General features: G+C 38.3%; 2 protein-coding genes across 2 annotated transcripts; both read left to right on the top strand.

Annotated features, from left to right (window-relative positions):
• The first annotated feature begins 1,010 nt into the window (after nt 1-1,010).
• Nucleotides 1,011-8,171, top strand: parp3 (poly (ADP-ribose) polymerase family, member 3). The gene is made up of 11 exons (XM_060867974.1): nt 1,011-1,098; nt 2,182-2,375; nt 2,659-2,784; nt 3,293-3,472; nt 3,728-3,863; nt 4,236-4,459; nt 4,606-4,761; nt 5,631-5,708; nt 5,873-6,050; nt 6,192-6,335; nt 6,835-8,171. Exons 2-11 carry the CDS (start codon nt 2,196-2,198, stop codon nt 7,002-7,004), a joined length of 1,572 nt encoding a protein of 523 aa, XP_060723957.1. The 5' UTR covers nt 1,011-1,098; nt 2,182-2,195; the 3' UTR covers nt 7,005-8,171.
• A 2,167-nt stretch (nt 8,172-10,338) lies between these two features.
• Nucleotides 10,339-11,700, top strand: gpr61l (G protein-coupled receptor 61-like). Its single transcript, XM_060867092.1, has one exon. It carries the CDS (start codon nt 10,339-10,341, stop codon nt 11,614-11,616), a length of 1,278 nt encoding a protein of 425 aa, XP_060723075.1. The 3' UTR covers nt 11,617-11,700.
• The last annotated feature ends 10,425 nt before the right edge of the window (nt 11,701-22,125 follow it).

The raw sequence follows: 22,125 nt of genomic DNA, 5'->3' as shown, positions 1-22,125 counted from the left end.
GGGGTGGAGACTGTGTGTGAGATGCGTGTGGAGTGGAGAGTGTGTGTGAGGGGTGAGGAGTGTGTGTGAGGGGTATGTGGGGTGAGGAGTGTGTGAGAGGGGTGTGTGTGGGGTGGAGAGTGTGTGTGAGGGATGTGTGGGGTGGAGACTGTGTGTGAGATGCGTGTGGAGTGGAGAGTGTGTGTGAGGGGTGTGTGGGGTGGAGAGTGTGTGAGAGGGGTGTGTGTGGGGTGGAGAGTGTGTGTGAGGGATGTGTGGGGTGGAGAGTGTGTGTGAGGGGTGAGGAGTGTGTGGGGGGTGGAGAGTGTGTGTGAGGGGTGTGTGTGGGGTGGAGAGTGTGTGGGAGGGGTGTGTGTGGGGTGGAGAGTGTGTGTGAGGGGTGTGTTTGGGGTGGAGAGTGTTTATGAGGGGTGTGTGTAGTGAGGAGTGTGTGGGGTGGAGAGTGTGTGTGAGGGATGTGTGGGGTGGAGACTGTGTGTGAGATGCGTGTGGAGTGGAGAGTGTGTGTGAGGGGTGTGTGGGGTGAGGAGTGTGTGTGAGGGGTGTGTGGGGTCATCCACAATGCTGTTGGCTTTGCGAATGCAGCGTGTGGTGTAAGTGTCTGTGATAGAGGGAAGAGAGACCAGTGATCCTCTCAGCTGTCCTCACAGGGTCTTGCAATTCGAGATGGTGCAATTCCCAAACCAGTCAGTGATGCAGCTGCTCAGGATGCCCTCAATGGTCCCTCTGTAGAACATAGTGAGGATGCGGGGAGGGAGATGTGCCTTACTCAGCCTTCATAGGAAGTAGTGGCGCTGCTGCACGATGGCATGCAGGTAAAAGCTTTAGTCTGTTAGTTGACTTGTCAGTAACTGAAAACGTTTACTGGATGACAAGTGAAACTGATCACGCTTTGACATTTCAGCAGTGAGTTCCTCAGTTCTGAGTTTGTTTGGAGAAACTGGGATTGTCAGACTCCCAGAATTCTGACCAGAATTCCTAGTCGGAAAGTGGGCGTGTCCGATCACGTATTGCAGCGTTGGGGCTTTACGATATACGGAAGTAGCTTGTGACAAACGGCTATAAAGCCTGGGTTTGAGAGTATTGCACTCAGGTCAGGTGGGTGTTCAAATATTTTACTAAATCCTTATTACACGTTGCGTAAACGCGGGTGTATTGTATGATTAGCATTTACTGGGTTTGAATGATGTTGCTAACAGCAGTGCTACGCGTTTTAACTAGAAATCATTGTGTTCACTGTTTAGCCTCGTTACATATTTAGCAAAAAAGATTTTACACAATAAATGTGAACTGACTTGCATTTTAAATCTCGTATTTTAACACTTAAGAGTGTGAAACACGTGTTAGCATTGTGTAATAGTAATGTCCATAATGATTGTTATTCTGACCATGAGGCAGCAGGGCAAGTCTGGGCAGGCCCTGTTACTGCCTGGCCCTGTTACTGCCTGGCCCTCTTACTGCCTGGCCCTCTTACTGCCTGGCCCTCTTACTGCCTTGCCCTGTTACTGCCTGGCCCTCTTACTGCCTGGCCCTCTTACTGCCTGGCCCTCTTACTGCCTGGCCCTGTTACTGCCTTGCCCTCTTACTGCCTGGCCCTGTTACTGCCTGGCCCTCTTACTGCCTGGCCCTCTTACTGCCTGGCCCTGTTACTGCCTGGCCCTGTTACTGCCTGGCCCTGTTACTGCCTGGCCCTGTTACTGCCTGGCCCTCTTACTGCCTGGCCCTATGCTGCTAAGAAGCACCATATACTTTGGCCAAACCTTCACCGTTTAGTTTTAATGACAGTAACCTGAGTTTGAGGGAGCTTGGGACCCTGGATATGTGAAGTAGCAAAGCAAGCCCCGGAGTCACCATTGTATGTGTGTGTATATGATTTTTATATATATAATCTGGCTTACACATGTGTAAACTGTGTTGGTTGCTAGAAATTACCTCAGTGTAACTAGAGAAAGCAGCAAGGACATCTTATATTGCTCATTTAAGATAAATGCTATCCCCATTTTATATTTTACAGGATAATTAAAGAGAAATTGTATTAAATCTGTCTCTGTTTCTCACTGTAAATTAGTTAATCATAGAAGTCTGGGGAAAAAAAAAACAAGAAATTCAGGGTTAGTCAGAGGATGTAAGCTTCTCTGCGTAAGCTTGTCATACAGCTTATGAATGTCGCGCCTGTTCTAGGACAAGAATAAAGCATGGCACCAAAAAGAAAGGCAGCATCTAAAGCCAAAGCAGGTGGAAAGAAGATAAAAGAGGAACCTGCTGCTCCAGTAAAAGACAAGTTCACTTCTGCTAAAGAAGTGCTGAAGGCCACAGGATCACAGATTAAAGCCAGCCGGAAACCAGACTCCTTATGTCCCCTATCAGATGCTGAGGTCAGAGCAAATCATGTTATGGGCTGAACTTCAGTTTGTAGATGAGTGTATGAGATCTCATTTATCAGCCACATGACACAAATTTTTATTCATTTAGAAATTAATATTAAAAATTGTTTTCACAAATAGAAAATATCTATTGGTGTTTTTTTTTTGTTTGTTTTTTTTTAAACAGAAAGAGAATAGATCTAGATAACTTTAATGGAAGTATTAGTCTAGTAAATAAGTCTATTTTTATTATTACTATTTCTCTATTAAATTTTTACATGTTTTGTTTCTACAGGTTCATGAAGACTTTGATTGCATGTTGAACCAGACCAACATTGGCAATAATAACAACAAATTTTATGTAATACAAGTCTTATTGTCAGGAGGGAAATATTATTGCTGGACAAGATGGGGCAGAGTAGTAAGTTGAGTTATTTCAATTATGTTAGCAACAAAAAAAAAGATTTAAAAGAAAGATACTACACATTTCAGTGTTATTGGGATTTTGGGAGTTATTTTAAAGCTGCTCTTGTAATTCACATTTTTAATGTGTATGTGTTATGGGGAATTTTGGACACAAATCATTTTCCATCTTCGACTGTAAATCAGCACAGGTATTCTATTTAGCACACAATACATGGTTTGGGATGTGCTCCTGAACAGTTTTGAGGAACATATTTGCACTAATATTAACCCAAAAATCCCAAAATTTTAAAGTCTAACCCATAACCAGCACTAAGAAAAACACTGACTGTCAATTTCCCAGCAGATTCGGGGAAAAAAACAAAACATTTTTTTTTAAATAAATTCGTTAACTTTAAATTTAAGTTGAAATTACATTATAGTTTACATAGATTTTAGATGTGGTAGCTAATTCTCACATGCGTAATTATGCTTGCCTTTTCATCTCCTTTTTTTGTCACGGCCAGGGAGAAGCAGGACAGAACAGTTTAGCTGGTCCTTCGGCTGTTGATGCAGCCACTAAGAACTTTGAAAAGAAATTCAAAGACAAAACAAAGAACAACTGGAGCGATCGGGATAACTTTGTCTCGCATACGGGAAAATACACTCTGATTGAAGTGGACGGAGACCAGGATGCTGAAGTGCAGGCAAGTCAAGGAATTAGATACTGCTGTTCCCACAAATTACAAAATTGTTCATGTTCTCAGATAGTACTACAAATAAGACAACCGTATTACACTATGCTAGTGACCACATCCAGTATTTATATCTGGTGTCTAAGGTATCTCAGTATTTAATCCAGTTTCTCTGTCTGATTATCCATGAAATGATGGTACTGTACATTTAACACTGCCTTTATCAATCTGCCTAAATCATTTTTTTGTTGATTGTGAATCTTTCAGGTTGATGCTGTAAGTAACAGACCAGTGGCTGCAAAAAATATTCTACCTTGCACAGTGGACAGTGCAACTCAAAGACTCATCAAGTTCATCTTTGACAATGACATGTTCAAGGAAGCCATGGAGAGAATGAACCTGGGTGCGACTTAAGCTCCGTTTGTTTGTCTGGTTTAGGGCTTAAAAAGCTAGATGGGTTCCTTAGTAAGCTAGCCTGTATGTTGTTTTCACCTTTAGATTTAGGCTAGCTAACAATTTAAGCATCAGTGCTTGACCATTAGCTTTATTGGGGAGAGCTGGTGTTGAACTAGTGGTAAGATGTGTGGCAATGTGATAACTTATTTTTTTTAGATGTCTTTCAGTAACATAGAAGGGTTGACTTCTTTGGTCTTGTCTTTTATGACACAAGTTGGCCCCCCAAGCAAACAGTTTTCCCTCTAAGCATTGTACTTAACTCAAAGGAAGATGTTTTCAGATTTTCTATTGCACTGTCTAATTCTGTCTATTTGCACAGACATTAAGAAAATGCCGCTGGGGAAGCTGAGTAAGCAGCAGATTGCTAAAGGCTTTGAGGCATTAGAAGCGATCGAGGAGGCAATAAAGAAGAAAAGTAATAAAAACAAGTTAACAGAGCTTACTTCAAAGTTCTTCACTATTATTCCACATAACTTTGGCCGCAGCAGACCTCCTGTCATCGAAGATGATGATATTCTTCAGAAAAAGAAGGAGATGCTTCTGGTAAGATGTACAGTATATATGTCATGTATATTTTCCCAGTGCCATTATTTGCACTAGCATACAATAGAATTTTTATTTTTTTTTTCCTTTCCTTATTGTCATCAATGTTGAAAGCTACATTTTCCCCATGCTATTATTTCTGCTAGGTCTTGGCAGATATAGAGGTAGCCCAAAGCCTTAAAGCTGAGTCAGAAAAGGCGAAGGAGGAGATGGTGGAGACGGTTCTTCATCCAATAGACCAGGACTACCAGTCTCTAAAATGCAACCTTACACTCTTGGATAAAAAATCAAATGAATTTACGGTATACATCTTTGTTTAAAGTAATACATGCTATAATTTTTTAGGCCAAAACATATATCGTCGCTGTCGGGCGGAATCCTTGTAGCTCCAAAACGATTATTTTTCAGGAAATTAAAAAAAACCGCTGTTTTTTTTTTTGTTATTAAACATTGTATCATTAAAGTTATTATACCTTATATTGCTATCATATACTGTTGTGTACCAACATTAACACATTATTTTCCCAAAGTCATGTTTTATTGGAGATACAAGCTTTATGACTTGGGAGCAGGGAGATACGAGATTATGCTGTCATTGATAAGAATGGTACGGACACAGACGTCGCTGCTGCCAGCAGTGTTCAATAAAGTCTGCGGTTACGTTGAGCCTTTTGACAAGAGACAAGGCTTCAATAGTTAACCAAAGCTAATGACTGTAGTTACATACATCTTCCTAAACTCTATTTTAAAGGTTTAAGAGCTATAAGTGATACAATACAAAACACGATAAGCTGATTAGGCTGTATAATAGCTGGAAATTAGTCTAATCTGCTCGCAAACTTACCTTTGTGGCTCACGGGTTTCTTTCTGCACAGAAGCAAAGAGATTTGCGCTCAAGCTATTTTCAAGACTTTAGATTGGTTAATAACTTGTAAAAATAACAGACCCACGTGGGGACTGACCAATAGCATCGATTGTGAAAAAATATGAAATTGACAAAATCTGGACATAGGAGGTTTCCGCCCGACAGTGACGATATGCTGGAACCTTTTTGAGAATATTTCCTTCATTTTAAGATTTTGTTCTGTTGTAATGCACTGATTGGCTTTGTAGAACCTTGCTCTAACTTCCATATTTCTGACTGCTGTGTGCCTTTGTGTGGTGTTCTAAGGTTATTGAGAAGTACTTAAGTGCTACTGGTGAAAGACTTAAAATAGTAGATGTCTGGCAAGTGGACCGAGATGATGAGGTAAGCTATATCAAGTTTTACACATACTCTACCTTTATGTTTATATAAGGTGCTTTAATAATCTTGACACACACACAATAGCCAGTCAAACTTGGGTTAAAGCCCTCTTTCTAATTCATTTTAAGTGAAATCTGTCCATCGTGTCTGTGTGTCTGTGTCTGTAGGCAGAGCGCTTCAGGGACAATGATGCTTTGGAGAACCGGAAGCTGCTGTGGCATGGTACTAATGTGGCTGTGGTGGCAGCCATTTTGAAAAGTGGTCTACGCATCATGCCACACTCTGGTGGTCGGGTGGGCAGGGGAATTTACTTTGCCTCAGAAAATGCTAAATCTGCTAGTTATGGTGAGTGAGGATCCATTTTTCCTTGTGTAATAATATCACAGAAATATTTTTGTCGGACAGTTTTTTCATACTGGATCTCCAGTTTAACCTTCTTGAATCTGATGCATGAACTACATGGTTTGTCTGTATCCTTTTTCACAGTCCGACCATCAAAAAATATCGGCATTATGTTTCTGAATGAAGTTGCTCTGGGTAAAGAATACACCATCACAACAGACGACTCCAGCTTAAGGAACGCTCCTATCGGCTATGACAGTGTGGTAGCACGTGGGAGACAAGAACCAGGTTGGTGTCCCTTCACTGTAGAAGTTTCTAATAACAAAATTCCAAAATAATAGTTCTCAATTCTTTTGTCAGTATTGAGTAGATTGAAATTTAACACAGAACATAAATCATAATAAACTGAACAAAGTCATTATTTTGTGCGACCTTTACTTAAAAAATAGTAGCCTCAGGTACAGTTTGTGCAGTTTTGTTAAAAACATTTTAGCTGGTAAGTTTTGAATGTCTTGAAGAATCTGCCACAGTTCTTCTGGAGATTTTCATACTGCTTGTTTTTGCATGCAGTTTTCATTATAGTTTTTGTTTGAAAAGTAGTGCATGATTTAATATACTGGCGTATTAATAATATTTAATATTGCATTCTGTAGAACAAAAAAATTTTGTTAACAAAAGTCTTTAACACAGTGCTGTACATGCACACAAACTTACACAACAAATCATGATTCTTTTATCAAAAACCAAATTTTATTTACACGTTATTTACGTTATTTATACTGCTCAGATCCCTCAAAAGACGTCCTCCTTAAGCTGGATGGGAAAGATGTTGCTGTGCCACAGGGCAAAGCCATAACTCAACCTCAGTACAAAGACAGCAGCTTTTCCAACAGTGAGTATCTCATTTACAAGGAGAATCAGTGTCGCATCCGCTACCTGCTGGAGCTCTGCTTCTAACTTCTGCTACAAGGGTATTGGCAAGAAATACAGAAAACTCAACACTCCGCAAAAACACAAGTTTATAAACTTTATCAAGAGTCTGGTTTGCTGCGATGTTCGGCATAAGTTCATTAGACTTAATAAGGCCCTCAGTAAATGTATATCTGATTATGAGGTTCATGGATGATGTGTATGGTGGTGCCGGGAATGTTTTCATTTGCTGAAGCGTTCTCAATTAACAAACATATTTTTACATTTGAAGACATTTTGCCATGTCTGGTTGTTTGAGTGCCTTTCTTTTATTTTAGAATCTGTTTGAATGCTTGTCTGTGTAACCATTACAGCTGAATAGTGCACTTACTAATATACTCCATGTGGAACTGATGTTTGCAATATATAAAGAAGTCCTGATCTGTATTAGTATTGGACTGATCTGTATTAGTTTTCTATCCTTACTTTCTTTTTAACCTTTCCAGGTTAAATATGTGGTCTTTTTTTTTTTTTAACTTTATTGTCTAAGATATTCTTGTTTCTCGATTGTATTGGGTATCACTGTATCCATTAATGTTTGCAGTAAGAAAGGGCCTTTATTCATCTTGAAATAAATACTAGGTAATTAATAGATGAAGCAATCAACAATTAAATGGAAGGGAATAATACATTTAAAGCATTTATTTTTATTACTTTACATTATGTAGCTCCTTAAATGTATAAAATACTTATCACCTCATGATATCCAACTAATTCTAAGAAAACCAACATAGTATCTAATCAGAGTGCTTTAGAGTCTCGGTCTTTCTATGTACACCTTGAAAATATTTGCCCAGGATTCCAATCTTTTTTCTTTGAAATGTTATCAGATGTGTTATCAGAAAAAAAAAAAAAAAAATTTGTAGACATTTATAATGCATCATCTTTTATATTAATTACAGAGATCAGTAACTACAATGTTTGTTTTTGAAAGTGCTCCAAACTGGCACTACTTATGCAGCCTGCATATTGCACTAGTTATATAATATGGATAATGTTATCTTTGATGCTTGCTTGAAGTCCACTATATTGCCTAGTCTAAATGCACTTTGTTATAATAAATGATATTGAAGAATCTCATGTTCTTAAGAGTGCCTTGGGTAAATGTCTTTCTGTGGAAACTCACCAGGTGGAAAATAAATAATTGTGCTTAAATATAGGCCTGTGGTTTTATTGCAGTATCCAGTAGGTGTCACTGTTGAAAGTCTCAGAATTGATTTACATATATTGATTTACCTCATATGCCTAGTGAAACCCTGAGACAAGGCTTATCGAGAAAAGACTATCACTTGTAACCTCTCTAGTAGCTCTCGAGACCTCTAGCATTTGGTTATTATATACTATAATAGTCAAGTAGTTTCTTTCACATATACAATATCCTATATTGCTCCAGGAGAGGCTTTGACTGGACCCACCATCCCTCAACGCGCATCAGGAAACATTCCTGTTCTGACCCCCAGATAGTGGAATGAACTGTTACTTCACCAAATAATTAAATGAGCACTTATTTAAATGTTTACATTTTTAAGAATGCATTTTTATTTGCTGTTTGGAAAGGGTTCCTTAGACATTAATGAATTGAACTTGCATGATGTTAAAGACTACAAAGCACTTTAAAAATGTTAACCTACTGATGGGCAGGTCGAGAGCTTGAACCACAGGGCTGCCAAGCTGCCACTCCTGGGCCCCTAAGCAAGGTTCTTAAACTTTAATTGCTCTGCTGTATAATTGAGAGTGTAAGTGTAAGTTGCTCTGGATAAGAGCGTATACCAAAATGCTGTAAATGTAATGTTAAAAATATCCCCGGATAAGTAAATTTACAGTACTAAAATATTTGTACTTGGTGCTTTGCAAACAAATATAGTTTGACTAAAATGAATGATCAAAATATTCAAATTCTAGTTATCTTACACTCCATGTGTCCCTAGTAAAGATCCTTTAACCATTCAGAATACTTTCTTGCTTGATGGTTCTCTAATGTGCTGTATTATATTGGTAATCAATATAACTTATATTTTTAAGTTATAACTTTTAAACCTTTAAAACCTTTTTTTTTTTTTTTTTTTTTTTAAACATATATTGATTCCTGTGAACGGGTGTATAGTAGGACCCAGGGGAGTACAGCTACTCCTGAGGACAGAGGAGCATGTGTATGTTTATCAGAAGAGGGGGGGACGGACCATGGAATACAATGTGTAACAGTCACAGCCCTACACACACACAGAGAGGGAGAGGGAGCATTCTATTAAGACATCAACTTAAGTGGTGCATGTATTGATGAACAACGGTGGAGGCAGGCAAAAGAGGTGGTGGCTTCCTCTTCTCTCACCTGGGCCCCAAGGAAGACTAGACTGTAACTGATCCACATCTCAGTTCTTGGATCTGATGACAAGAAATCTTCCCAAAAGACACAAGCTGGTTAACACATCTGGAAGGAGAGAAATGAGAGTGTGTGAGCGTCATGTCTTTTGGATAATGTTGACTTATTCAAAGCAGCAAGCAGTCTGTGATCTATACCACCTTAAGTAAGAAGTGGATTCTGCTGTTCTCTCTGGGTGAATAAAAACAACTATGGTTCCTGCAGGTATGCAATTTTCCATTTTGTATTTCTTAATTAAGAAAAACACACCACTTTTGAGAAGTGATTGATTACCTGAACGCTCAGCTGGAGCTTGTTATGGCTGAACCACCAAAACAAAATGAAACTAAATATTTGCTTTAATCAACTCTTAATTTACATTAGCTGGAAAAACAGGAGCAGACTGCTTCTGAATTAGATATTAATTATATTATTTTTAAACATAATTTTAATTAATCAGTTTTATTTAGGATCAGTGTAGTCGGTGCATCTGTGAAGTGTGAGATGGGCTAGCGTAATTTGCATAAGAAAACAAATCAGCTGCATTGATCTCAGTCAATGAATAAGCCGTATATCCAGGCTGAGATAAAAACAAATATTTCTGATGATAAAGATGTCCAGGTTTTGTAATGGTCAAGTGAAATGAAATATGAAGCTCATTAATTATAACTAAGACTCTTTAAACTTGAATTTTTGAGATAATTCAATTGATATTCCTCATAATACATTAGAATGCAAAAAAAAAAACCTTTAACCATAAAATTGTGAATCATTTGCAATAATTTTAGTAAGTTTATTTTAGATTTTTAAAATATATTTAATGTTAAAACAACTACAACACATGATACCACAGCTATCCTTTGTTTTCTTTTGTTCCTTTTTTTCCTTAGAAATACAGCTAAAAATCAGAGGAAATCCAATACTTGGCGACGGTGGACCTTGATGTAGCATACAAACTGAATTATGGAGAAATCTGGGCCAGGATTCCTGGCCAATCACACAACTCCAAATGATACATCGAGCCATTGGAGACCCACAAAGCCTACCCTACCAAGCATGGAGGAGGTCATCCACTCAGAGTCCCAAATTAAACATCTAGTGGGGTTATTTGGCATGGTGACCCTTAACCTTGCAGCCCTGCTTGGCAACACTGGAGTTATTTTGGCCATTGCCCGAGCTCCACACACGAAGAAATATGCATTTGTGTGCCATCTTTGTGCAGTGGATTTGCTCTGTGCCATATTACTGATGCCTCTTGGAATAGTATCGAGCTCTCCGTTCTTCAGTACTGTGACATTTACAGTCCTGGAGTGCCAAGTCTACATCTTTCTCAATGTGTTTCTGGTCTGTGCCTCTATTCTTACTGTAACTGCCATTAGTGTGGAACGTTACTATTACATTGTTCATCCTATGCGCTATGAGGTAAAGATGACGATACACTTGGCTGTTGGAGTCATGGTATTAATTTGGGTGAAATCTTTGCTTTTAGCGCTTGTTACCTTACTCGGTTGGCCAGCATATGGGAATCAAAGCTCCATTGCAGCTACCCATTGCTCTCTGCACTGGAGTCATAGTCGTCTCAGGAAAGTGTTTGCCATTCTCTTCAGTATGATTTGTTTTCTAGTTCCTGCAGTCGTGATTTTTGCTGTATACTGTAGCGTCTACAAGGTGGCACGCTCAGCCGCAAGACAGCATGTTCCCATGGCCCCCTGGCCCTCTAATCCAGCTAAGTGTCGCTCAGATTCCATTAACAGTCAGACTACCATCATTACTACTACACGGAGTCTGCCTCAGAGACTGTCCCCTGAGAGGGTATTTGGAGGAGGAAAGGCTGCCCTCACACTTGTAGTCATTGTGGGGCAGTTCCTGCTTTGCTGGCTTCCATACTTCTGCTTCCACCTTCACATGTCCATCACAGCACCACTCCAGAGTCCAGGAGATGTAGAGGAGATTGTCACCTGGTTGGCATACTCCTCATTCGCAGTGAACCCATTTTTCTATGGACTGCTCAATAGGCAGATTCGAGAGGAACTCATAAAGCTGAGGAAGTGCTGTAGATCCAACAGACCTGTGGAATTTGGAGGCTCTAGTCATGAAGGCTCCATCCAGGAGAACTTCCTGCAGTTCCTGCAGAGGACCAGCATCAAGACTGAGACCACCAGGTCCAGCTGCGCCAAGTCCAGTCCCAGAAATACCCTGGACCATGGTGCCAGGATACCTGGACAGATCCCAGAGGAGTGACTAAGACTCTGAACATGTGCATTTTCTCATGTCATATCATGGTATAAAAAACATGGTCTCTGTTCTAGAAGTGTTACATTTAAACTAAGCCATATTAATGCTGATGGGTGAAAATATAAGCCCAAAGAAGGTACCATTTTGTTGTAAATTGGATCTGGTAATTGGGGAAATATTTAAAATGTATTAGATTTGATTTTTTCCTTTTTTAATGAGAATTTTGGGCAAATTATGATCATCACACACACTTTGAAACTGAAGTCAATAACAAATAATTCAGTATTCAATTTAACTGTTTTTAGGTAATAACATAGCTTACAATACATTGTTTCTAAAAAAAAATGAACAATATAAATATAAATGAGAAATCAGGGTTTCATATGATTTTCATAATTGTGTGACATTAACACATCAGTCTTCCAGTAAAACTGAGGAGGCTCCTGTATAGCTTGCTAATTCCATCTACACATCACCATGGAAATGTGGTGAGTCTTGCATAGCAACAGGCTCTTTTGAGCTCAGGTCTGCTGACAAATTGTATAAAGTAGTGTCCTGTATTAGCTTTTCAGCCAAGCTAAGCAGTAATAATGCATTACATGCAGCTCACCACTAACTGCACATTCACATTATTGTACCTGGGTGCAAAAAAGCCGCTTTTGCTATTTCTATCTAAATGCATTTATTACACAAAACACAGAGCCATGCTGGTCTGAAGCACTAAAAATCATTACCATGGAACAAAAGTGCTCAGGCAGAGATAACAGTGTGAGTTTTATGGGCTTTTTGCTGTTTGTGCAGGACCATAACAAACAGAGAGAAAAAAATCAGGAGCAGGCTAGTTTGTCTCCAGCAAACAGGAACAAAATCTAGGGTTACATGTTGCTACAACTGTGTAATGTATAATGATAGTGTACTGTAGTATACTATATATGTAAGCAAAGAGTGGTTGCATTAAAGATACACACTCACAAGACATTTTTCATCACCTTTTCATTCAAAATATAAAAAGCTTAGGAAGCGCAGTTTTTTTAATGCATCATTAAATTGACCATTACCCCCGTTTTACACCATATTTAATTTATGAGCATTGTGTTAGAAATGACTATTTCTAAATCTTCGTTAGACATTCAGTAGATAATGACCTTGCCTGCAACTTCAATCAATGGGCCAACCATCACGGCTGACCAAGAAAGAGAAAGAGGCAGGATGAGAGAGCAAATGAACAAGAGACAGATGCACATGTGATATGATTAGGGATTTATAAACTTGAGTGTCTCTGTCTCGATCAAAACAAGGCCAGAACAAAACAAAATCTGAAAGGATTTAGAGATGCTGAGGTAAAGATTAAAGGGAAATGATTAAAGAGGGTGAAGGTGGGGAGGGGACAGCACCCAATAACCCTTTGTTTCTCTTTGAATAGTGGACGGAGGGAGAATGAGTGGCAGTAATCTGTGCTGGTGTGCTCACAGACCTCAGTCATGTATCTAGTGCCTATGTATATAGCGATGAAAAATAATTCAGTTTTGAAACCTTACAAACAGTGCAAGCTTTAATAATTTTACTTGATAATAAAATGAAATAATAGTGCATTTAGTAAGAGCAGGGTAAACACTACGGTGGCCTGTAAGCGACTATTTTATCACACAATGGACCTGCACAGAACTGACACATTGACAGCACAAAAAATGAGTACACAGATGTTTATTTTAATATTAGTAAGTAGTAAGTAAACAGTAGGATGAGGATTCAAATCAGTGCTGTTTAAAGTGGTGCACAAGAGCAGAGAGACCATGTAGGGTGTATGAAGGAGGAGTATGGAGGCTGGGAAGAAATAGTGAGGTGTATCTGGTTCAAGTACAAAACGCAATAAGCTGTATCTGAGTCGTATTCAAGAACATTGTGTGCTGTTGTGTGACTGAGACATTAGACAGTTTACAACGTTCCCAAATGTTGCCTGTATTGTGGGTGACCATAATTCTGTTAAACTGTAAATGTAAAACATGAAAATGATCTAAAATAAGAAACATTTGATTCAGATAGGAGACACACTATTTATACAAACTACTGTATTCATTTTGACCAATATGATTTATCTATTGAAATGTAGCACTCTGTTGATAAAGATATGATCATTTCTCCTCCCATCTTTAACCATACAACAATTTCTATGCTACCATGAATAAAGAATTTTAAAGTATTTTAAAGGTGAAAATTGATTCATTATTTCTTTTAGTACATGTGAAAAGTGTATTGATTTTGATTCATGTAGCAGTCAATGTTTCAGCCCATGCTGTCTATCTGCAGCAGATCTTTTATAAAATACCCTCTATGCTGCCACGACATCCAACGCTGGCACTGCTTCATAATAGTAGTCTATAGAACTTAGTCTTAATGGGTCCAAAGGTTGGAGAATAAGGGGGAATTCAGTGAGCTAGTTTGTATGAGGAAGACTGCTAGCATCACAGAGATTTGTGATTTTCCATGAGTTGCAGTAAACAAATGTCTGAAGCGCTTCACTAAAGCCTTATTACTTTACGAGTGTTCTGCGTTTGTCGTATGCCAAAAACAGCTTCTGTATACAGCAAACACTTTACTTTTATAGAAGTTATCTTAATTATTTCACTGTCATGAACTAAAATGCAACTTGAAATGCAAATTCATTAATACACTTCCATGCATTTTAAAAGAAATTATTTAATGCACTTTATTAAATTTGTTTATCATCTGAATTTATATTGAACAGATAAATCCTGCCTAGGTAATGCTGCCTTTTTTCTAAACTGGGTATTAGTTAGCAATGCCATTGAGCACCATATTTATTAGTAATTGTCTTTCTGGTTAGGCAGAATTAGCGTTGGCATCATCTCAGGCATGAAACACTCCTGGAACAGGGAGGGTTAAGGACCAATGGATCAACGGTGGCAACCTGGCAGTGCTGGGGCTTGAAACACAGCCTGAACCAAATGAGGCACCACTTAAACCACCACTTCACCATACAATACCAGGCAAGAGTTCAGAGTTCATAAGGACAAAAACTTACCAAACTTCCAAAGCATGATTCATTAGAAATGCTTGAAAATTTTGACAGCAGATTTGAAAACCTGCACTTGTTAGTGTTGTAAGTTAACCCTTCTGCAGTTAACACACTGGAAATAAATAAAAATCTGATCATTGACTACTGAGCACATTATCTATTCATGGTATTGTTTACAGTTTCACCATCAACAACCCACACAGAAAGGTTTTTTGACTGCTGACTTCCCAACCCAACAGGCTTTATTTACTGCTGACATCTAGTCACTGCTAGAGAAACAGTAAACACTGTACACGAGTGCCTTTGGAGTTTTATTTTGGATTTTTACTGGATTTTTACTGATGATTGATCTTATTCCAACAAAGGATGTGAAATCCAAAGTCCACTGTGACTGCCATGTATTCTTGAATGCAGACCAAAATGTGCCTTCTTTAAATTAAACCCTCTGACTTGCAGTATGGTCTATAATGCACTCACGAGTGACACTGGAGTCTCTGAATCTCACTCAGGTGTGCTGTAGTGAATTTAAATGACTTTTGCCCACAGTCAGGATCTGTATCTGACCTTGAATAATTCATATCTTCAATAATAAACAGCAATGCTACTTTAATTAATTATCTTTTTCAGTAGAGTACAGTAACAGGATATGTGATATGATATCGTATCTTTGTTTATGAATAATTCACACATGCTCTAGGGTACAGTATTAATAGACTGACCCTCATTATAGTATAGTACAAATAGACTGTACTATGTACTCTGTGATTTATTGGTATTAAGTAGTGTCAGTATATCAGAGACTCTTCCTAATTTGATAAAGGTCAGTACTTCTCTGATTCCTATTCCTAAAAATATATTTGGATCTCATTGACCGGGTACTGGTACAGTACATGTAGAGAAACAGGGGTTTTGTGCAAGTATCATCCTCAGCTAGATTCAGCAGCACATCATCCTCAAGAGGGAGCAATAACAACATTTTGAGGACTTGTTTTGGAAAGAACTTGCCCTAGGTGGTCCTCCACTTAATTGTACAATTGTACTGAATCTTGTAAACAACAGACCCTTTTTTAATATGTCTGAAATTATACAATCCTAATACTGATGTTGAGTTAATTACGATTAGGTTTACTGTTAGAATGAACAACTACTCTACTTCTTCAACTTGAGGCAAATTCAAGGCAATAGGCAATACCAAATTTGAAAAAAAGGGAATATTTATTTGGATCTATCTGGAACTTAAAGTTACAAAAACTATTTTTTTGCCTTCAACATTTTTAAATGAGGATTTCATGGAGTCCAGGATGCATGTGGTGGAAAGGATTGACTTAAAGCAGATCATTGTAAATCCAACAGAAATTCAGGAACATCTGAAATAAATAAAAGATCAGAATCAGCAGACTACAATAGAGACACGAAAAAAGTCTAGCCAGAAATCAAGATAATATATTAACACAAACAGAGCATCCTTGTGGCCAGGATTCAAAGGAGAGGCTTCAGATCCACTGTGACCCTGACCAGCGTAAAGCAGTTACTGAAGAGTAAAAGCAAGTATTCCACCCAAAATTACTACAGAATTTAAGAATCTCAAAGAAATAAAAATAGTACATACAAAATGAATGATGATGCATTTGACATTTTGGCATTATTTTGAATTAATATCTAAAAAGTCCCACATGGAACAGCTTTCTTTGATCAGCCTGCTATTTATGTTGGGATGAAAATGTCTCATCTACCCAGAGATTAGTTTTAGTAATTCTGAATTTCACTAATACCCCAAAACCCCTTTCCATTTTATAGGTTTTTTCCCCAGACTGCTAGTATTTTTAAAAAAGTTCATGTCAGTTAGTTCTGTCTTGCCAACAGGGAGTGCTATAGAGCCACAAACACATACACCTGATAGCCCATGGATCACTTTAACTGAAGGGGAAAGGAAAAGAGATGGGAATAAATTGCTTAATGCACAAAACGCAGAATACATGGATCATAAATCATTTAATGTCTTCAAGAAGGTGTGGGGGGGCACAGTGGCTTAGTGGTTAGCACGTTCGCCTCACACCTCCAGGGTCGGGGTTTGATTCCCACCTCCACCTTGTGTGTGTGTGGAGTTTGCATGTTCTCCCCGTGCCTCGGGGTTTTCCTCCGGGTATTCCGGTTTCCTCCCCCGGTCCAAAGACATGCATGGTAGGTTGATTGGCATCTTTGGAAAATTGTCCCTAGTGTGTGATTGCGTTAGTGAATGAGTGTGTGTGTGTGTGTGTGTGCGCCCTGCGATGGGTTGGCACTCCGTCCAGGGTGTATCCTGCCTTGATGCCCGATGACGCCTGAGATAGGCACAGGCTCCCCGTGACCCGAGGTAGTTCGGATAAGCGGTAGAAGATGAATGAATGAAAGAAGGTGTGAAAAACATACAATTAGAACTTGAATTATTATGTTTCACACACACACACACACACACACACACACACACACACACACACACACACACATACGACATGCTTGTTTATAAAAGGCAAAAGAAATCTCTGTTTTTCTGTCCATGTTGCTGAATTCCATCCCGTCACTTTTGATGAACATCATGTGGATTCATCTCTTCAGTAAAGAGAAAGTGCAGTAATGGTCTCATGTTTGTGCTAATGGCCTAACATCTTCCTCAGGGTTGAAGTCTCCTTATTCTATTAGCAATATTACCAGAGTGAATCCACAGAGACAAATCATAGCTGGAACATATTAGTGATAGGGACAGGAACTACATTAATAAACACAAGGTTTGTTTATTAGGACATCAATGAACAAGTGAAAATTTCTTGTGTGGATCATCATGTGGTTTATTTTAAAGATATTTTGTGAATATCTGTGGAGGAGCAAACAAGGAACTAAGAAAAAACGGATTTCTACTCACAAAAGCAAGAAGTTACTCATTACAGATAGCAATCCTAAAGGAATTTCTGACTTCTGTAAGGTAACATATACATTGCCCTTGCACCTATAATCTACCTATAATCTACCTATAATAATTATTATAGGTAATAATTTACCTATAATCTACAGGCAGAACAGGACATCCTGAAAATGATTGTTCTTGTTTGAAATTTAAAGGCCATCAGCTTGGACACGAGTAGCCTGGATGAATGGATCATATCACATCACATTCAGAAAACCAGTGATGTATAATAACAAGGCATAGAAATGTATTGCCTAACAGAAAGAGTATGGTTACGGGTATGGTACTATACTGCCCTCTTCAGTTATATAATGGCTTTGCATGACTCCCCAGGGTTTAAACTATTATGTCCTAGATAAATTGTGTTGTTAATCTTACTTAACCTCTGTTTGATAGCAGACTATGTTTAATTTGAATCAAATGTCCTTCTCTGATGCACATCAGGTATTAACGTAACAACGAACAAATTCAGTCTTTTACGATAAGTCTCTAAGGTACACAGGTGTTCAATTTTCATTATACAGCAAAAGCACTTTCATTAATGGTTAATGTCAATTCATTAGGAAGGGCATTTGACTCCAACTTGTGCCGCTGCAAGGAATACTAAATAAGACGGTATTACAAACCACAAGCTGAAGAAAATTACCTTAGTATAATGATTGACATGCCCTAAATATTAGGATTAATGAAATGAAATGAAATGAAATGAAGACCATATTTATAAGGTACTTATTTATATTGAGGGGCACAAACAAGAGTGTCAAGAGTGTCACAGTTGCCTAGTTAAAAAAAAAAATAGCAAAGGTTGTTATCCTGATCTTGTACTGCTTGGTATCCTTTACTGTTTGATGGGTTTTTCTAAGTGATGACAAGAAAGTGAGGCTCACAGCATTGTGTATCCTCTTAGGTGACCTTTGAGTATGTGACTGCAGAGTCTGCATCAGTGCACAGCTTTGATAAGGTGTGCCTGTGGAGTCTTGCTCTATTCGAAGTATCCAGGCTTTATCTATACCACTTCATTACCTTGATGCTGGATGTGCCTGTAGCACTGTTGGCTGGCCTGCTCTTCTCCATTCTGAGTTTCTTGCAGATCTGGTAAGAAAGGCAGTATATAGGAAGTGAGAAAAAACTTACCAGCTGCTCGAAATAGAAGTATTTATTTTAGTCACATATACATTACAGCGCAGTGAAATTCTTTCTTTACATATCCCAACTTTGGAGGTTGTGGTCAGAGCACAGAGTCATTCAGTATTTGCTGGACAAGACAAGCTCACTATAGTCCCCAATCACCCAGATACTAAATATTTTTTTGCATTCCCACACTTTAACTGGTAAAACTGGTAGAAAACAATCGGGTAAAGATTTTACTTCTATAAAGATTCTAAAGATTCTTTTGTTGCATGAGATCTTTTTCTTAATCTACTTAAAGCCTAAATGTATTTATACAGATTCAAGTTATTTTAACTTTTAAAAATAATTTATGGAAAAATGTAAAACATAGAAATGGCTCTCTGGATGTTCTCTGAAGGCTTATTCATTTAAGTAGCTTTTGCTAGGTGAAGCCATGACACTCACTTCCCTGTTGTTATAAACATTTGACTCTGGCATGTCTAGCCATCAACTGTGTGGGGTATTTTTGTACCTCTCTCCACTGAGACTCGAAACACACCCAAGCTCACAGAACACTGCAAGTATTTCTCTCATTAGTAGACCAGCAGCAATGCTTCTTCACTCCACTTTTTACTTTTGGTGCTACAGAATAATGAGGAGGACAAATGCATATTTCATTATGATGAACCTACTTTGGATTTGAGATCAGATCTTCTCCTGAGCATTTCCACAAACATGTAACTTCAATGGCTTTATGCTAATTTTGAAGAGGATGCTATTGATTTTTATTTTTGGACACAGTATTGAATTTTACCAGGCTCATTTAGGTCTTTGGAAAGTGTTGTGTTATAAATCACAGTGCATCCACATGGAGCCATTTAAGATTCAGGAGGCATTCTGTTATCTGCCATGAGGCTTCTAGGGCTGGCTTATCAACAGAAACCATGTCTAGTGTGGAATATTGCAATTATATTTCCCACAAATAGATAGACATTTCGTGTAAAGAATATAGCCCTGTAAGTAATTTCTCTCATTAGGAAACACAAATAAAACTCTCACATAAAAGCAAAGAGACTTTTTGTGTCAGATTTGTAGTTCGGTCATGATATCTGTGAAGTAGGAGACAAGTTTACTTTTTCATGTCAGTGAAATTCCCAATGTGTCCTGATGGAATGACAGCAGTTCATACATACTGTAATAGTGACTAGGAGGCTTAGTGGTAAAGAACCTGCCTTCTGAATAGTTTGTGTTTTAACATAGTCACTATTAAATTACACTGGAATACTAATGTGCTCGTGACATAACAGTGGCTTTTACACTCGCTAGTTTCATTCATTCATTCATTTTCTACCGCTTATCCGAACTACCTCGGGTCACGGGGAGCCTGTGCCTATCTCAGGCATCATCAGGCATCAAGGCAGGATACACCCTGGACGGAGTGCCAACACATCGCAGGGCACACACACACACTCTCATTCACTCACGCAATCACACACTACGGACAATTTTCCAGAGATGCCAATCAACCTACTATGCATGTCTTTGGACAGAGGGAAGGAAACCGGAGTACCCGGAGGAAACCCCCGAGGCACGGGGAGAACATGCAAACTCCACACACACAAGGCGGAGGCGGGAATCGAACCCCCAACCCTGGAGGTGTGAGGCGAACGTGCTTTAGTAAAATAGACCTTGTTTATTAAAAAACTGTGCTTAACTTGTTAAAATATAATTTTTTCACACTATGTGTGTCTATGTGCTCATAGACATACTGTAAGACCTCAGTGGACACAGTACATACTATCACAATGTGCGAAAAAAGTATTTAGCGTCATTGAATCAAATAAGAATGATTTTGCTGTTTTTGACACACACGCACACACACACGCACACACGCACACACACACACACACACACATATATATTATATTTTATATATATATATATATATATATATATATATATATATATATATATATATTATTGTTATTGTAAAAATAAAGTCTTAAGGATCATCTGCACTTAAATAAAACCATTGTTTTATTGTTTTGGCAATGTTCTGTGTTATACAGTATATCATGGGCAATCACATAATCACAGCAAGTTCAGTGAGCATAATTGGTGTGTTGTATCTATGAACAGCACCTTCTAATACTTTAACATTTCAAGTGTGCTAGTGGAAGTACATGGAGTCAAACATCTAATGAAGATGACAGTGTATAAGAGAGAATGATTTATGCAGAATAATGTAGTGTAGAATAGACAACATGTTGGTTGTTGAAGATGGATCTGCCAGGTAAGAGGTCAAGAGGAAGGCCAAAGAGAAGATATATGGGTGTGTTGAAAGAGTACATTAGTGCAAGAGCAGAGGATGCCAAGGATAGAGTTAGGTGGAAACAGATGATTCGCTGTAGCGACCCAGGAAAAGCTGAAGAAGAGTAAAATTGTGATTAAAAACATAATTTTTTTTGTAAATAAAAGTCATTATTCATTAAAAAAACACAACAAACACTGACTAGTTTTATTGATTTAAATGAATGAATTGATTTAAATGAATAATGTGAAAGCTTTTTTCTGCATATGATGTCAATCTATTCCTTAAACCATGTGATATTCAAACTGATACTCACCCTGAGTGGAGATTTTCTTCTCCATGTCTTTTCATAGTAAACGTCTCATTGTCTGATTGAGGATATATGCAGGAAGAGGTTACTAATAGGTTACTAAATCAGTAATAAGAGGAAATACACAATCTAGTGCTTCAGTTCTGTGTTTTTTCCTGAACATGGTTTACTGGCAGTGTGAGGATTCACATGGCTCCCTGTGTTTCTTTGGGTTTTTTCTGGTTCTCTGGTTTCCTTACAATCTCCAAAATATTTCTCAGGTTTGTTGATTGGTTGTTCTAAAATACCTAAAATGGTGAGAATGTGTGTGTGTGTAAATGGTGACAAATTGCAACCTGTGATATCAAGATTGGCTGGTTACTGGAGGTGAATCGATAAAATGGGTGAATCAATCTCACTGCATCTTTTACACACAATAATTTCTTTCTTTACAAAGAATCTATAATGGATGTTTAGCTCGAAATACTTCCACTAGCATATTTGAAGTGTTAAAGTATTGCAAGGTGTTAACACTGTGTCTCATCACTGAAAAAGTTCTTCAGAGAGACCGCAAGACAGATGTGCTTCTCTTATATTGCACATCATATTTCATATTTCATATATCACTGATAAGGTACAGCATTAAACCTTGGATGAAGCCATTTTAGTTCAAATAGCTGTGCTCATTAGGCAACAATGATTTTCTCTTTGAAGGCAGAGATAAGAAGAGATAATTAACAGTAGAGGCTGTAGCAACTGTATACTCATGAACTATCACTCCTTAGCGGAAATTTATGCCACCGTGCAACTTCTGCACAGCTAGGTGT

The sequence above is a fragment of the Tachysurus vachellii genome, chromosome 4 (genome assembly GCF_030014155.1).
Source record: "Tachysurus vachellii isolate PV-2020 chromosome 4, HZAU_Pvac_v1, whole genome shotgun sequence".
Taxonomy (NCBI): Eukaryota; Metazoa; Chordata; class Actinopteri; order Siluriformes; family Bagridae; genus Tachysurus; species Tachysurus vachellii.
Note: the sequence above shows the minus strand (reverse complement) of the source record. Positions and strands in the feature narration are given on the sequence as shown.

What these genes read in the sequence shown, in the direction of transcription:
- parp3 (XM_060867974.1), top strand. Translation starts at nt 2,196, where the DNA reads ATGGCACCAAAAAGAAAGGCAGCATCTAAAGCCAAAGCAGGTGGAAAG. An exon ending in GGACAAGATGGGGCAGAGTA is followed by an intron (nt 2,785 to 3,292) that starts GTAAGTTGAGTT and finishes TGTCACGGCCAG; the next exon opens with GGAGAAGCAGGACAGAACAG. An exon ending in AAAAATCAAATGAATTTACG is followed by an intron (nt 4,762 to 5,630) that starts GTATACATCTTT and finishes TGGTGTTCTAAG; the next exon opens with GTTATTGAGAAGTACTTAAG.
- gpr61l (XM_060867092.1), top strand. Translation starts at nt 10,339, where the DNA reads ATGGAGAAATCTGGGCCAGGATTCCTGGCCAATCACACAACTCCAAAT.